A 16727-nucleotide genomic window follows, 5' to 3' on the forward strand; every position below is an offset into this window, starting at 1 on the left:
TCTATGAGGCTCTTTCTCTAAGCACCTCCCAGTGGACTGAATCTCCTATTCCTCTGTACTATTTCTGAACTTTGTATTTATTTTTATTGAATTGATGTAAATACTCAGTAACATGCTACTCATTATTTCTATAGTTAAGCTTCTGAAGGATAGAAACATCTGTCTCTTCATTTTTGCATCCCTAATAATTAGCAGACCACCTGGGACATATGGATATTCATAAAATATTAACTGAATGAACTGAGGAGCCATTCCTATTCTAACTTGTGGAATGTCATAGAAATGCGCTTACATTTTACTTAAAATTATCTCACAATTAAAAATAAACATTTAAATTTTTTTAGTATTTTATAAGCAGTTGATTTCAAACTTTCATTGTATTCTTTTCCAATGAGAGAAATGATCATTTCTATAAAAGCCCAATAAGACTATGTGGTTAGGAACATGCTTTTCTTTTTAAACATTTCTGTTGCTTCCTCCCTCCACTCTCTTAACTTTGTGCCAACATCAGGGTTATTACAGATTCATCCTATTCATATTGTGTTACAACTCCTTGTTTAGCTATCGGAGGCCCCTTCCTAGATAAAACTCCCTGAGAGCTGGGCCATGTCCTATCCATCTTTGTCACCCTTGTGTACTGTAACGTTTGTGAAGTTTGTGAAAGTGAAGAGCTGAACATGTGTTTCTTGAATGAAGAAGAATAAAAGCGAAGCAGTGAATATAATTAGATATAAGTTTTTCTGTTAGGACCTATTTTGTGATTAACAATGAAGAAAATGTGCTAAATTCTAAATAAAAGTTTTGACTTTGTGGCTGAGTAAGGCTAGCTTAAACTGTGGTTATAGCAAACTAGCAAAAGCAGTAAGAAGGGAAAAAGCGTTGCTGTGAAAATGTCTTTTCTTTTAAGTTTACACTTTATAGTTTTGAAACATGGACTAGTGGGTTGGATCAGAGGAAAAATAACTAACTATTCCTTATCATGAAAACAAAGAAGTTTATTATGTATTTCACTGAAGTTCAAAAGCTTTGGGGAACCCTGTCCCTCTACTGAGATGGTATTCATTCTATAATTTCCTCTTATTCTAATTGTAGGTAATAAGACGATTTTAAGTTGAGTCATTTGATATTTCTCTATGATTTTTTGGCAACATGAAGGTGTGCATGTTGAGTAAAATATCACCAGACGAATAGTAGAGTTGGACACTCCCTAACTGAACTCTTACAGAAAATGATGTACACGTAGTCTTAACAACTGTAGTGTTTGAAAAATGTGCTGGGTTAGTTTTAAAACTTTGCTCAACTTTTCAGGAGATGCAATTCCTATTAAATGGATTATTATTCACTCACTAGTGACCCTGAAAAGAAGTTATTTCTGAAGGAACCATTTACCTAGTGGTAATAAAACAATTAACAAATATGCAGACCATAGAGATGTGAAAACATTTCCTCAAAAGTAATTCTCTAATTTGTTTATGTACTAGGACACATTAACTTTGGGGAATTGATATCATAAATTAAATCAACATTGTGAAAAATGTGTAATGGCGATACACGTCTTTGGAGATATAGTCCCTGCATTTTATAATACTCTTTCTAATGTATTTCAAAAACAACACTACAAAAATCTTGAATCAGTATTTTAAGTAAACAAGATCAAATCTGACTTCTTCTTTTTGTTCCCCAAGTAAAAAAACTAGCATTTACAAATTATGAGATTAATCCAAGGTCATGGGCCAGGTAGGAGAATTTAAAATCAGACTGCGAAACCAGGTTTAGTTCATTACTTTTTTTTCTACCTCTGTGCATCTTTCATATTTTATACTTCCGTGCCTTTAACAATTTGCCTCTGTATCTCCATGTTAGATGAATTTTGATTATAATTTGACAGACATCCATCTAACTGCATGTGAAAATTGATTCATAAGAACTATAGAAAAAACCCTTATATATTAAAACATTGATGGGGACATGTAAAGATGAATACCATTCAAATTTTTTTCTATGAGATGAACATGCATATTTAAATATCTAACCTGGGCAATTCAGCATGAGAATATCACAAGATTAATGCAGATTTTAAAATATCAATGGTTGAACATAAGGTAGAATAGTATGAAATGTTAATCACATCTCTAAGAAGGAACTCTAAAAATAAATTAGGAAAGTGCCAATCTCAAGAGTCCATTAAATCCAGCAAATAGAAGGGGCAGTCTGAAAAACGAGACAAAAATGATATTTAGAGCTATTTCCAAAATACTTCAATTTGATACTCCCAAACTTAGGTGAAACATAATTTCTGGTTTCCTTAAAGAGAAGGGATCTTTGACCTCCAACTTAAGAACACACAAAGAAGCTCCTCCTATTTGCCTTGGGTGAGGGGGAAGAAAGGTGTTGTAAAATTTCTAGAATTTCTAGAGCGGTAAGCACCTTACCTGTTTCCATTTTCCCATCCTGGGCTGCAGGCCCATCCGGAATCACACTTTTCACCTGCAGAAACTCATCAGGCTCATCTCCACCAATGATGGTGAATCCAAAACCCATGCTGCTCTTTTTTAGAGTGATGCTGAGGAATGTTCCCTTCAACTGGGATGCATCCCGGGTGAAGAGCGGTTTTTCTACATTGGCCAATAGAAGTTAAAAAAGAAAAAGCGTATTTAAGGCAAGTTCTCACACGGGCGAAAGCCAGCTACGGAGCAGCAATGCCTGGGGTCAGTGTGGGTGTTTCCTGTAGTAAAAGCAAGCAGGGGGTGACGGTAGGAGCAGAACTTTTAGTACTGCCTGCAAACACAGAGCAGTCCCAAGCATCCAGGAAAGCTGAAAAAGCTGCTTGGTTGGTAGATTTTCTGTCAAGTCAGGGTTTCCATTCACCAAAGTAGCCCTTCTTGGGCTTTTTTTTTTTTTTTTTTTTTTAAAGGCTGAATCAATAGGCTCTCAAAGCCTATCGATCAAGTGGAGCCCAAATCATCCAGACACATCTGTATACTTTCCTCTTGTTCTAAAGGAGTCCAATCAGGAGGTATGTGTGAGTGGCTGGTCCTGCACAAAACTTTGAAAGGATAAAACCAGAAAACCCAAACGGACTGTTTTAGTTTTTAAAGGGTAAGACCCATGGAATGCTACCATCCATTCAAATGTCTAATCTATTTAGAAGGAGCACCTGGATGTGGGACTGAGTTGACTTTTGCTTATATTGTGAGATGCCGTAAAGATAACCAGATACAGTTCTACTGACCTCATAGTGTTTAGTATACTCTACAGTGTGAGCAGAAGGCAAGCCAAAATTTCTACATATAATTATGAATGTAAAGGTAACACATTTTGCAACAACATGTTGATACATTCAAATCATATACCTAAATCATCTGAATAAAACTTGAATCCACTCATTTAGGTTTGGCCACTAATTTGTTACATAATATGCTTTTCCCGTTATGATCTGTGATAAACATTCCTAAGCATATTAAATGCTTTAAAAGTAATAGTCATGCTGGGAAATAGAATTAATATCTGCTTTAAATGCTATCTCAGTCAAGTGTGTGTATATATGTATATGTATATATACACACACACACATATGCGTGTGCACACATACATACATTTAGTTGTTACATTTTCAGTGATATGATTTGATGTTTGTAACAGCCAAACTGTACATAGAGATTTAGCTTAAGTATTTTGGTGCTTTTGCTGCTGTTACATTTTGGATGATATGTAATAGATATAATGAGTCATCATATTGGAATTTTACATCACAGATCTGCACTAAAAAAGATTAAATATAATAATTCTCTATTTTATATTTAAGTCTATTTTACATCTTTTTCTTTGAAATGCAAATGGAAAATGCTTATAACCTCACCATCTACATTCCCTTTATGAAGGTAACATTTACAATCAGAGAGAAGTTACTGTGAGACCTTTACATTCATTGCACTTTGTGCTGTAGTGGTGCGATATTCGTGCTTTTATTTACGATTAAGAGCCCACAAGACGTGAAAAGTTTGTGCAGCTACTCATCCCACCACGTAGCTCCAAGGTGTGGTCAAGTGCAGCAAGCAGCCCCGGACCTACCGCAGGGCCAAGGCCTCCCCGCGTGGTCACGCGGATAGTAAGACAAGTCATTCACGCTGCGCGACCTCTCCAGGACAGCGCGGGGGCAGGTGCATGTGGGCCTAGGTAATGTCGACGAGGAGCCGGCTACTGTCATAAAGGAGAACAAGCCTTATTCTTTTGCGTGGTCTTTTGAGGACACACCTATGAGTCTCTATGAATCTGCATTTTACAGTACCACTGTCAAAACCCATTAGTCTCCACCTGGCACCATGCTGTAAATTCCTATAAGGTACTGCCGGAGGCTTTAATTTAATCCATGGTTGCTAAGTGCATTAGTTTAGAGACAGAGCAAACATCCAGCTAAAGCTAATAGAGGGGCTTGGGGAAAGCAAATTGATTATTTGAAATAGTCTAAGCTAAAGGCATATTTGGAAGAGCAGACAGTTTGGTAGATAATTTTTCCCTTTGAAACAGTGCAGATGGACATGGTACTCACCTCGGAAACCTGGCGCCTGCAGGGGCTTTGTTCCCAGGTCTGTGTGGGGCATGTTATGCTGCTGTAGCTTCCTTTTTGCTTCCAGGACAGGGTTTTCAAACTGTGTTCTTCTGTTTATGTGGCTGAAAAATAAAATTTCAAATTAGGATAACAGTGGGGCAAAGCATTTAAGAGAACATATGTATAGCTCTACAGAGAGCAGGCGATTAAGGGACACCTTATGTGATTAGTCAAGTGCCCCGCCAGGCACGAGGTCAGGCCTCTGCTGGGGCTGGCCTGTGTACAGAGCACATTTCTGTGACAGGAGCAGAGATCTCAATGCCTCTATAATATGTTACTGTGTTTCAGTTATGCATGATTCAACCAAAAGACCTAGAATGTGCACTTGCTTTCTGGTCTACTCTGTTAGTTTGACATGAGTTTGATGCATTAAGATAAATGATCAACCAACGAAATTTATACCGAATGGTGTTGCAAAGAGTGTCATCTAAGCTTTGCAAAGTCTCCATACCTAACAAGGTAAGTTGAATTCACGGATTATTAGCAACCAGCGTCTACACTTTTTAGTGTCAGACAGACCTGGATTGAAGGGCTGGGATACAGAAGGAAAGACTCTCAAGGACATTAATGGAAGTCATAGAATACCTGTAGGAGGGTTAATGCTCATCAGTCGAAAGTAGAGTATTCACATTTGATATAATGAGATGATAAACTCATAGATATCAGACTCAGAGTGGCTTGAAGCAGCTGTGGGTCAGCTAGCCTGAGGGCTTATAGTATAAGGATCCCTGATAGTCTCCTTACAGTTTAATGAATTATTGTATGAAATTTAGGGCTCCGTGTCAGTGGAGAGGGAAGGGACTAACAACTCTGCCTTGTGGCAGTGACATATAGCTCTTTCTCTAGGATATGAATGCTCCCATGAGAGGGCTCACATATACATTGGTCTTTGGTTTGTGTACAAATAGAAATAGGATTATGGCATGAAAGCCTGAAAACCAAAGCGGAATTAGAAGAGGAATGAACAATTCTGACTAAATAACTCTGTGCTAATAAGTACTGCAGATATATTTTCTCAATGTAGTTAAGCAACAGTCTTGAATTGGAATCATTGCTATTTTAAAGGCAATGAGACTGACACACACAAGGTCCGATGACTTGCTCTAAATCTCACGCCTAGGAAGTGGCAAGGCACAGATCTGACCCAAAAAATGCAATTCTTAACCACACATTCTCTTTTCAATGTATGAGTTCACACTGGTAAATGCACACATATATTTTTAAAGATTTTTATTTATTTGAGAGAGAGAGAGAGAGAGAACAAGCATACAAGGAAGGGGGAGGGGCAGCGGGAGAGGGAGAAGCAGATTCCCTGCTGAGTTGGGAGTCAGATGCAGGACTCCATCCCAGGACCTCAAGAACATGACTTGAGCTGAAAGCAGACGCTTAATTGACTGAGCCACCCAGGCGCCCCATGTGCACACATATTTAATGTGTGTGCATGCAACACAAATCACACACAACACACAAATCCTCTCATTATGTCTTCCAAAAGTACGTATAAGAAAGAAAAGGAGGTAGAAGCAATGTTTCAAAACCAATTTTCTATTATTATAAATCAGATAATTCCTGTGAGACAAAGAAGCAGTCGTCAGAAACATGATAATAGGGGGAGCTGGGTGGCTCAGTGGTTGAGCGTCTGCCTTTGGCTCAGGTCATGATCCTGGGGTCCTGGGATTGAGTCCTGCATCAGGTTCCCTGCATGGAGCCTGCTTCTCCCTCTGCCTATGTCTCTGCATGTCTCTCATGAATAAATAAATAAATCTTAAAAAAACAAACACACATGATAAGATAACTGCAGTATCTTATTGCTTCCTCATAGGAGGCAGGGTAGGGTAGCTGTCTGCCACAAGGCTCGCAGTCATTTGGCCCTGGATTCAAAATCTAGCTTTACCACTTGATTAGCTGTGTGATTAAACCTTCATCTGTCCTGTCATATGGACATAATATTGCCTTCCTCCTGGGGAGGTTGTGAGGGTTCAATGAAGTAGTAAATGCTGGCACAGGGGATCAAACATAGTTCAGTAACTAGCAGCAGCCACCTGCCACCACCGTCACCATGTTTTCATTACCATCACTGTCAGCATTTTGAGTCCATAGAAAGGCTTCATGGGATGTGGTATTTAAGAACACTAGGCCCTTTCCCTAACATTGTCTCTGGTGCTCTTTAGGAAGAAAGTGCTTGACGACAACTTTCTTAGGTAATGGAAGTTACCAGGATAGAGTTCAAAGTAAATCTGTCTTATGTAAAATCACTTCCCATTGGAAATAAATACAATTGTAATGCTCTTGTGCCCCAAGGAGTCACTGTGATCTGTGGCATGTAGTGAACTACGGCACGTGATATTTCAAAGCTTCTTTGCCCTGGAAACTCTGACAGCCCCACTGGATTTCAGAAGGATCAGGGTTTGAGGCCTCTCTTCCCTTTTCTCCATTTTCATGTAACCTTCTTATTAAAATCCTTTGAAATCTTCCTATAACCTAAAGAAATATTATTCCTGACTTGGCCCTTCCTTATCTTTGTAGCTTCCCCTTTATCCCCACATGCCCTTTTTGGACATATTTGGAGCTACTCTTGTTGACAACACTGTGTCAATCCCCTCATCCTTCCATGTGAGCTTCAGGGTAGCAATATTGCATCATTTGAAACAAGACGACCTGGGCTCGAGCTGGCATTTTGCACAAATTACTCACCTCCATAGACATCAATATTCTCGTGTGTAAAATAGGGACATTAATATCTGTTTGTTGGGATTGCTGTGAAGACAGAGAAATAATGTTTGCAAAGCACAGATACATACAGAGGACCCCACAATTGTAAGGTCTAGTTATTGTTTATTCTTGAAGGTCTGGCTATTCTTTATTACTATTATTAATAAGTACTGCTGTCAGGGTCATTATTATTATGATGCTTTTCCCATCTGTGCTATAACTCCTCTCCTGGCCTCCCCTAGCAACACTGCCAGCCTGCTACGCTCTTCCCCTTGGCTCTCATAAAATCTTGAACAGACTTCTCTTGCCATAGTTTATTTATTTATTTATTTTCTTATAACCTGTCCCCTCACAAAGAGGATTTGTGGCACTTTTAAGGAACAAAACAACAGAAAGTAAACAAAATCAGGGTGACATTAGTTGAATCTAGGTAGAAAATCAATAGAATTGATAATATAGGGTCCTACTTGTTTACCAGCATTGTTAGAAGTTAGCTTTGAGTTTTCAAGTTGCTAATTCAATGGGAGAGAGAAACTGGTTATCAGAGTATTTAAATTAAACCCAAGACATTCAGAGGACATACTATTCCTGTTACCAAGTCTTCAATTCTTTTTCCAAGTCTTGGATGGAGAGCTTTCTCTGATCCTAATATCCTAAATGATAATTTCACAAGCTATCATAGCCTTATCATACTGTATTTTAATAATTGATTTTCATGTTTATTTCCTTCTATAGATTATGCACATCCATATACAGGTTCTATGTGTTCATCTTTGTATCCTAAGCATTGGACACAGTGAAAGACGATATTTTGTTAAATAGCTAAGTGAGGAGTGTGTGTTTTAAGACTTGTTTACCAATACACGTTAGCAGTTTTGAGCAACCAAGAAGCAGCTTTGAAGTGTACTGAAGGATTTGGTCTCTTCATTCCCTGTCCTATTTCTGTTCTGCTAGGTCACTGTTCATCACCCGAGGAACTTTAGCCTCAGAAAATACAATACAAGAACATTCTGGGATGCATTTCTATATACAGTTGGGTTCCTCCAACTGCCACCTGCATATTCTAAGTATTTCCTTAGAAAAGTCAATATGTACCCACTGGCTTCATGGACACTATTTTGAAAATACTCCATTCACCATCAAAGTGAGTTTCTAGAGTTCACAGAGAATGAAAATACCAGTGAACTAGTCTGGCATGACTTGTACCCCACAAACAATGGAATCTGGGTGTGGCTTTAGTATCCTAAACTAATTACTGCAGAACATTCACATTGTCACAAGTGAAGGCATTTTTTAAAACTTAAATGCTTCCAAGCTTAGAAAGGCCTATCCCAAGGAAGTATGATTATAGCTGAAAAAGAAAGCTTTCTCTTCCTGTGCTTCCAAAATGAATAGTTTCAAGTCCTTTTAGCAAGGATTTGGGGGTCTTACAATGTGTATAAAGCATGGGAATGACACATGCTATCATCCTTCTCATTGTTTAGGCTCTGTGAGATAATTGCTAGCTATTTTATCTAGCTTCCATATAAAATGGAACCTGGGGTGCTACCAAGAGTCGTTACCCTGTAATTATATCTGGTCTATTGTCATACTGTATTAATCTTTAGGTGGTACGAGCTAAGGGGATGAAAACCATATTCTGCAGTGGGTATATCCTAACAACCCCATTTGCCCTTCACAAAAGGAAGTAGTGCTGATGTGAGATGCTTCCATGTTGTAATGGTGAAAGGATCAGGATGTTCAAGGATGGAATTCTACTGCCTTCTCTCTTTACCCTCCTGTTCCCCCATTTGCAGCTTAACCCCCTCCTTTCACTAGGGCAGGGAAACTGCCACAATATGGAAGTGCTTTGTAGTTCTGAATGAACCCGAGGAGCTTAAAAACAAGCAAATGAACAAAAAGCAAAAACAGAAAAGACTCAGGCCTACCCTAAATCAACAGGGCCATTATCTCAGAATGAGGTACAGGCATTGGCATTAAAAAAAGTTTCCCAGGTAACACTATTGTGCCATGAGGGCTGCAATCTCCTCTTGAGTTAGAAGCTGAGAAGGTGCAAAAAAGTTTCTTGCCTGATTAAGATTTATGTGGAAGTCTCTTTTTCTGTATGTGGCCTTGGGGAGTACTAGGAAATGCTATTGTGGCTCCAGAAGAGAGCACTTCTGATATTGGAAGTTTCATAACATGCATGGAGGGGAAAAAAATATTTGTAGCTGATGGGATGATATACTGCCAAAAGTAGTCCCATGTCAGCGTCCTGTTTGACTGGCAACTCCTTCACTGAGGGGATGGAAGACATGGGAGTAAAGTTGTACTTCCTAAGCCTGTCAGTATGCACAAGACAGGTCTGCTGGTCATCAGGACATTATCTGACCCCCACTCCCAGTGTTCCCACCATATTCTAGCCTCTTCATGCCTCATCTTGCTTCTCCTGGGTTTTTGGAGAGGAGCACTTTAGTAGATTGTTACAAATGGCATCTTTTTGTACCCATTGGCTATTATCCCACCATCTTGATTTTAGTTGGCAGTTTAGAAATGGATCCTTGGTTTGATGTGTGAGAGAGAAGAGAGCAGCTTTCAAATGGAGATTGTACCACAGGTGAAATATTTGCAAGGTGGTCAAAGTGGCTACACTAACTACTCTAAGACATGAGGTGGCCAGTGCTCAGTATGTATTTATTGAGTAAGTGCATGGGTGGGAGGTGGGCACCCATGAAAAGTGGGAGATGTCACAGGTTTCCAGTTTAAGTCTCCCCTAAAATCCATCTTGTGACAGAACTTGATGTGAAGCTTAGGGCCAGTGTATGTGATACAGCCAATCTGCCTTCTGGGTGAAGACTCACAAAATCCTTCAAAACAGAGAATCTTCCAAGACATTTTTGTGATAGGTGAAAAGGTCAGCCCACTATGGTGATGGAAGATTTGGATCTGAGAAGCTGATAAGTAGCAGCTGCTATCTTGTGCTCCTATGGAAAAGCACTATGTTAGGGATGAAATGAGGGGGGCCCAGAAAGGCATCCACTCAGCACTGGATGTGGGGAGATTGGCTTGGGATTTGTGCTTGTGGCTCAGTATATCATTCCTTCTATGTAAGTTCCTTTGAGGGCTTCCAAAAATTTATTTTACTTGGACTATTAAAAAAAAAAAACAAAATAAAACAAAATAATTCCCGTATGGAAGCAGAGTATGAATTTCCTGCTTGCTTGGAATTCCCTGGGTATTCTGTGACCCCAGTTTTGATCCCCCCACTTCTGGGCAGTCAGAAAAGTCTGCCTATTACCTCCTCACATCTGAACCCCTAGACCGCAACTGCATTGGCAAACATATACATTGCACCCACTCTATGTTACTTCATTCATTTAAAAATAAACCTTGAGAAGACTCCTTAAAACTTTTCTCCACTATCAAGTTTTAAGTAGTGAAAACTACTTCATGCTTTAGAAACCAAGAGAGGATAATAACCCTCTGGGGATCTCCTGGGGCCAACTTTCCCTTCCCCCGGAGGGCAGGGAAGTTATTAAGAGCTTAGTCACTATAGTCATCTTGCTGGGATTCCCACCCAAGCCCATCACATCCTAAATGTGTGACCTTGAGGACATCATTTACACTCTTTGTGCTTCAGAATTTTTCATCTGGAAAGTTGGTATAAAAGTAGAGTTGTTTTTCATAGAGTTGTGCACATTCAATGAATTTAAATGAATAAATCACTTCAGACCAGTACCTGGATGTAAGTAGTCAATCAATGCTATCGTGATTCATCAAATATTTGTTTCTCAAATACTCTGTGCTCGGCACTATGGAAGAGGGTGCAAGGAGGGGCAAAGATCAATCAAAGATGAAGTGTAATAGGGGAGATAAGACAGGAACAAAAAGATTATAAAATAGGGCTTACATAATACAAAGTATGCCTTAGAGTGCTTTGAAAAGCTAAATTTTAAAAGTACTAGTCTAAAGACGAATGTTTTAAATACACTTTATTTTAAAATTTGAGCTTTGGATAAATGGAAGAATTGAATCTATTTTACTTGGAACATTTTTTAACAGAATAATTGAATCCCACCTCCTGAAAGATTTCTTTGCAGTTCTAACACTTAAGTGATAATTTTCTCTGTATAAATGTCCATTCATTATTCCTGACTTACCTGAGGGTAATGTGCGTTTGCTTTGTGAATGTTGGTGGGCAGATTGAGTTATTCACATGTTACCTGCTCCTACTCTTCCTGGACGAAAGAGTGTCTGACCTGGGGATATGGTGTCCAGGTGGAAGGTGGACTCATAGCCAACAGAGGAGAGTATCCATATATTATTACTGCAACTCTGATGGCTAAGGAGTCTGTCCTCCATCCCTCATGAGCCTGACCTTCCCAAATGTGGATGTATTTTTCAGATAAGTGAATTCTCTCTTCCCTTCTCCAATAGTAGTAGTACTAAGTTACTTAGTTAAGACCCTGGCCTGTAATATGTATTTTACACATAAGGGGTATTTATCACTTAGCCATTACTATCTACCAATTACAAAGACAACTTGATAATTTTACTTCTGGCAGAAATAGCAATGTGCCTGCCAATCATGTCATGAAGACCCCAGGACCTACAAAATACACAGACTCATTTTTCAAAATTTCAGAACCACTGGGCATGCATTTAAAAATGTTTTCTACTGATGAATCGCTAAATTCTACCTCTGAAACTAATAAAAAATAACATAAAAATGTTCTATCCATCCCTTCTCATTCCAATAAATATCTTTCTTAAATGTTATTGCTAGGTGCAATACTATTATCATCAAAGGTATTTCTAAACTTTGGCTTCTCAATTGAGCATAAGCAGTGAGTTACAAAATTAGAGGTAAAAGAGAACTTATCTAGAGGGAAACCAGAAGACTACACTATTGCAGGATTTTTCTGTATTAAGAGACAAGACTAATACATCCTCTCCCAACACTGATTGAATGGCTTTGTCCTTCAAGTCTCATATGGAAGGTCATTTAATTCATCAGATTTCTAGGCTCTAGGGCACACAAACATGAATATGACACAACCCCCTCACTAGCTGAGCACATTACTTCCCTGGGGAGACACACAAGTCAGGTGACCCACCACCTCAGTTTCCTAGAACTAAGGGATTTCCCAGGGCATGAGACTTCCAGGGGTTTTTGTTTTTTTTTTTGTTTTTTTTTGACTCTTTTTTTTTAATGTAAATTCAATTAGCCAACACACAGTGTGCATCATTAGTTTCAGATGTAGAGTTCAGTGATTCGTCAGTTGCATATAGTACCCAGTGCTCATCATGTGACGTGATGAGACTTTCAGTTGTAAAATTGAGAGAGTCCTGGTAAATCAGGACAAGGAGAAAAGACAACTTAGTCTGATCGTTCAGGGAAAGCCCCACATACACACACAAAAAAGCAACGCTGGAGCAGATTCTAGAATGCATTTTGCCAGATGGAGAGGGGACATTTTAGGGAGAGAGTAGTGGATACAAAGGTACAAAGGTGTTCAGGAGTATTCAATTTTGCTTAGCTAGAGGATAATCTAGTAAATACACACATGCACGTGATTGCCTGTGGCTGGTGTGGGAGTGGGAGACAGAGCGAGGCAATGAAGGCTATAAGACTGGGAAACTAGTTGTAAATCATGGTGGGTGTGGTTTTGTCAGAAAGTCTACCTACTTCCATTATGACTTTAGTGTAATGGACAAGTGTAGCTCTGAAAGTCTTCATCGTGGAGGATGTGACTTATTCCTGAACGTGGGCGGGGGGAGGGCATATTATGAATTTTACCATATCAACCAAATAGGAAAGTTGTGGTGCTCCCTAGAATTGTCAATCATTTCAGCATCATTCACTGGCCACCTCCAACGCACTAGGTATTGTTCTTAGCCGGGGCTATGAGGATGAGTAAGAGATGCTCCAGGATGACAAAGAATCATATTGTCCAGAGAACTAGACAGTATCGTTGCTGAAGATACGAAAATAATCTGACCTGTAATACACTCTATGTTGAACTGGGTTCTTATTGATTGATTAATTACACATGAGCTGTTAAAATGTGAAGTCACACTATAGTCTAAGCCCGCTGAATTCCATACATCACTCATAAATAATGATAGACATACTCAGCCAACGATACAGGAATACTTTGGAGCCTGGCTAGAAGGAGTGTCAGAGAATTTTAAAGACACTCAGAATCGTGAAGAATCATGCAGGCAGCATCACTGATGTCTGCAATTATCCATGAAGGAGGAAGCCAGGGAAAGAGTGCTAATAAAGAGAGATGGGTAAGAGTAGGGCAGGACTGTGGCCAATTCTCACAGTCAACAGGATATGAAGATAATTCCAATTCCATATAATACCAAAACTCTCAAAGTTTCCAGGTCCAATAACCATAGTAAGAAAAATATTAAAAAAATATCATGCTTGACTATTAGGTCTTTATTACTGCCTGGACCAGGGGAAATAAAATACATAGCAATTCCTTTTACATGCTAGAGAGTAATGCAGGAAGAACTAGAAAACCTGACAAAATTTTTTTTAAAATTTTTATTTTGATACTTGGAAGATACTTTTATTGTGATATGGTGGGGCCTGAGTGTGGGCAGGAGGCTCTCATTCTGTGAATTTAAGGACCCTGGGAAGAAAGGCATGGGGGAAAAAAGTAGTGGGAAGAAAGGATAAAAGTTTAGCAGAACCAAGAGTAAAAAAGGGGGAAATGAGTTCCTTCACTGTTGTTTTCAATAGACTGCTTTTTGGGGGACAGGTATTGTTGCATAGTTTTACCTAGTTATCACGCTATGTCTAAAACTGTGCCAGTTACTGGAAGAGCAAAGCTTCATACAGATTAGATGGTCATTTCATTGTCGCTGTAATGGGGTATGTATCTTCACATAACGTGTTTGTTCCTTTTCATAATACACGTGTAAGTTTGGCAAATTAAGGCCCCCACGTTGGACTGAGTTTGTATTTTTTCTTTCTTTCTTTCTTTCTTTCTTTCTTTCTTTCTTTCTTTCTTTCTTTCTTTCTTTCTCTTTCTTCTTTCTTTTTTTTGAGTTTGTATTTTTCATTCTGAATCTCTAAATAAAGAAGATGAAAGGTGTGATGTTGAATATTTTGGGACAACATTCCATTTAGAACACTTTTAAAGTTACTTAGTCCTTGTTCTGATTTAAATTATTTGATTGATGCCACAATTTGGTGAAAGGAACAACTGTTTAGAGAATGAACATCATCAGCCTTGTAAAGAAAGGAGAAAATAAAGGGAAATGGTGGATGGTAGAGGGGGATGGGAACTAATCTTCAATGAGCAAATACTATATGCCAAACCCTCAATTAAAGGGGTTCCTTACTTTTAATTCACCTGCTCCTCAACAAGGGTAAAGGATTTCCTGCAGATCTCATAGTAAGGGGCAGATGTATGATTCACATCCAGCTCTGTGTAGTACCAAACCCAACAACACTGATTTATGTGGTTCTGACACAAAGAGACACTTCAAATGATATTTTATATATATATACATAGGTTGTGTTCGGTTATCTTTAATTTATTTGGGTGAGGTGATACTGAATTTCTTTTTCCCAGGATTCACTGTGAAACTGGTAACCTCTGCAGATGGTAAATTACCTGCTGATTTTCTGAAGGCAAACATTTTGAAGGCACATTATATTGGTTATTAAATGATTTTGGTTCTTTTTTAAAGAACCCAAAGATTATGTACACACAAATACGGGCTTTTGTGTGTGCGCACAAGCACGTGTATGTTTTGCATACTGTGAAAAGTTGAGTGGTAATGAGAACATGGGTGGAACCCTCCCAGGATCCCTGGCTTTGCATAGAGTGTTTTTCAAGCCAGAAGAGTCTCCTTCAAGGATTGTCTTTTAAATTCCTTTAGGGTTAATCCAAACTCAATTTTCTTGAACTGTGCCCTTAAAACTCTGGAAGTTGAAGGTGGGCCATGTCTCTGGCAATTACGATATTGATAATAAGATGATTCTGCATTAATGTTTATGAATAGGTTAAAGTTGTATGTGAGTGAGAACGAGGTAGTCAATAACACAAATATGCATGACTTGTCTCAGATTTTGAAAAGGGCATATTAGGTCCTGCTGAGGTCCAGTGATACAATAAAAAATGAAAATGAGATACTTACTCAGCAAGAAATTCCTGATATGGTAGCACAGTGGAACAGGGAATGCTGGTGAACTCTCCCCCTCACACTCACATATTAGGTACCTGTAAGCTGTGGACTCCTGAGGAATAACAGGGGCGCGGGGAGCCACCTGCACTCTCTGCTGTCCTCACCAACAACTAGCAAGTGCTGACTAACTGGTAGCTATGAATATCATTTTTTTCTGGACCAATAGTCACTAAGTATTTACACATTAAGTCAATGTCACAAACTAAATTACTAAGTAATATTACAGAGAAAAGAAGGACAAATCATTCCTATTGTTTTATCTATCTGAAAAAATATATATACACTTTTTTTTCACTCAAAACTAAAGAAAGTGAAGTAAAAACAGGATGAGGGGACTTTGTCAGCCTTCATACAGGAGTGTTGTGCTTCATGGAAATTTAAACTAATGTTTTAACATATGACTACCTTAACACATGGTACTTAACAAGTTGTCAGAAACTACACACCTAGTGGTGGGTTTCTTCTAGACTAAATTAGTGCAAAACTAATTTTATTGGTTTATCAGCAAATTGACTGTCTTTTGCCTACAGACAATTATTCTTCTAAGCCACAGAATAATTTTTTTCCTTGACAATTTTAAAGTTCATCCTACTTAGTTAGATTGAATTTAAATGTGAAAATTGATAATAAAACTTTTTGTAATCCATCTGTTTCTATTACACAATTAGTTGAGTCTATTGTAATACAATTTCATCTACTTAAATACGAAGTCACCTGTTAAATGCTAGTAATAAATAATGTTTAACAATGTTGCTTAAAATCATAAAAAAGGGGACAATAGTATTGCCTTCGAATGAGTTCAGCCTCAATAATGGTGAAAAATATAGTTTTTACCCTGAGATTTTGTTTATAAGCTTATCTTTATCTTTTTGCCCTTTTCACAGCAATTGTAACATCATCTCATGTCTGTTGATACCAAGTACATTTATATTGTTTTTCATAGCTTTGTAAGGAGATTCTATTATAATAATTCATCCTTTTGGAAACCTTTTCCTAACACTCATGTGATAGGGTTGTTAAAACCATTAAAATAAAAATTTTAAAATGGTAATATGTATGTTATTGTCCAGCCAAATAACAGGTGGAAATGGAAAGAAAATGCTTCCAAATTTTAAGTATTCTTTGATTACTAGTAATAATGAGGAAATAATGAAGCTCACACAGGAAAATGACCAAAGTTATTCTTGTTAACACAGGTGCAGTGGATATTCCTTGA

The 16727-nt window shown here is 38.3% G+C and overlaps 1 protein-coding gene across 9 annotated transcripts in view; it reads right to left on the bottom strand.

Annotated features, from left to right (window-relative positions):
• MAGI2 (membrane associated guanylate kinase, WW and PDZ domain containing 2) overlaps window positions 1-16727 on the bottom strand; it is a 1339556-nt gene that overhangs the window by 299680 nt on the left and 1023149 nt on the right. For 5 of the 9 annotated variants that reach the window (XR_005982860.1, XM_041723679.1, XM_041723676.1 and 2 more), the window contains exons 8-10: window positions 4550-4671; window positions 4072-4200; window positions 2433-2615 (exon numbers count right to left, since the gene is read on the bottom strand). Coding sequence is in view for 8 of the 9 variants with exons in the window: in XM_041723679.1 (XP_041579613.1) it covers window positions 2433-2615; window positions 4072-4200; window positions 4550-4671 (434 nt within the window). In the remaining variant the exon portion in view is untranslated. The remainder of the gene's footprint in view (window positions 1-2432; window positions 2616-4071; window positions 4201-4549; window positions 4672-16727) is intronic. The other 4 variants (XM_041723675.1, XM_041723673.1, XM_041723680.1 and 1 more) reach the window with 1 other exon arrangement.

This window comes from Vulpes lagopus, chromosome 11 (genome assembly GCF_018345385.1).
Source record: "Vulpes lagopus strain Blue_001 chromosome 11, ASM1834538v1, whole genome shotgun sequence".
NCBI classification, from domain to species: Eukaryota; Metazoa; Chordata; class Mammalia; order Carnivora; family Canidae; genus Vulpes; species Vulpes lagopus.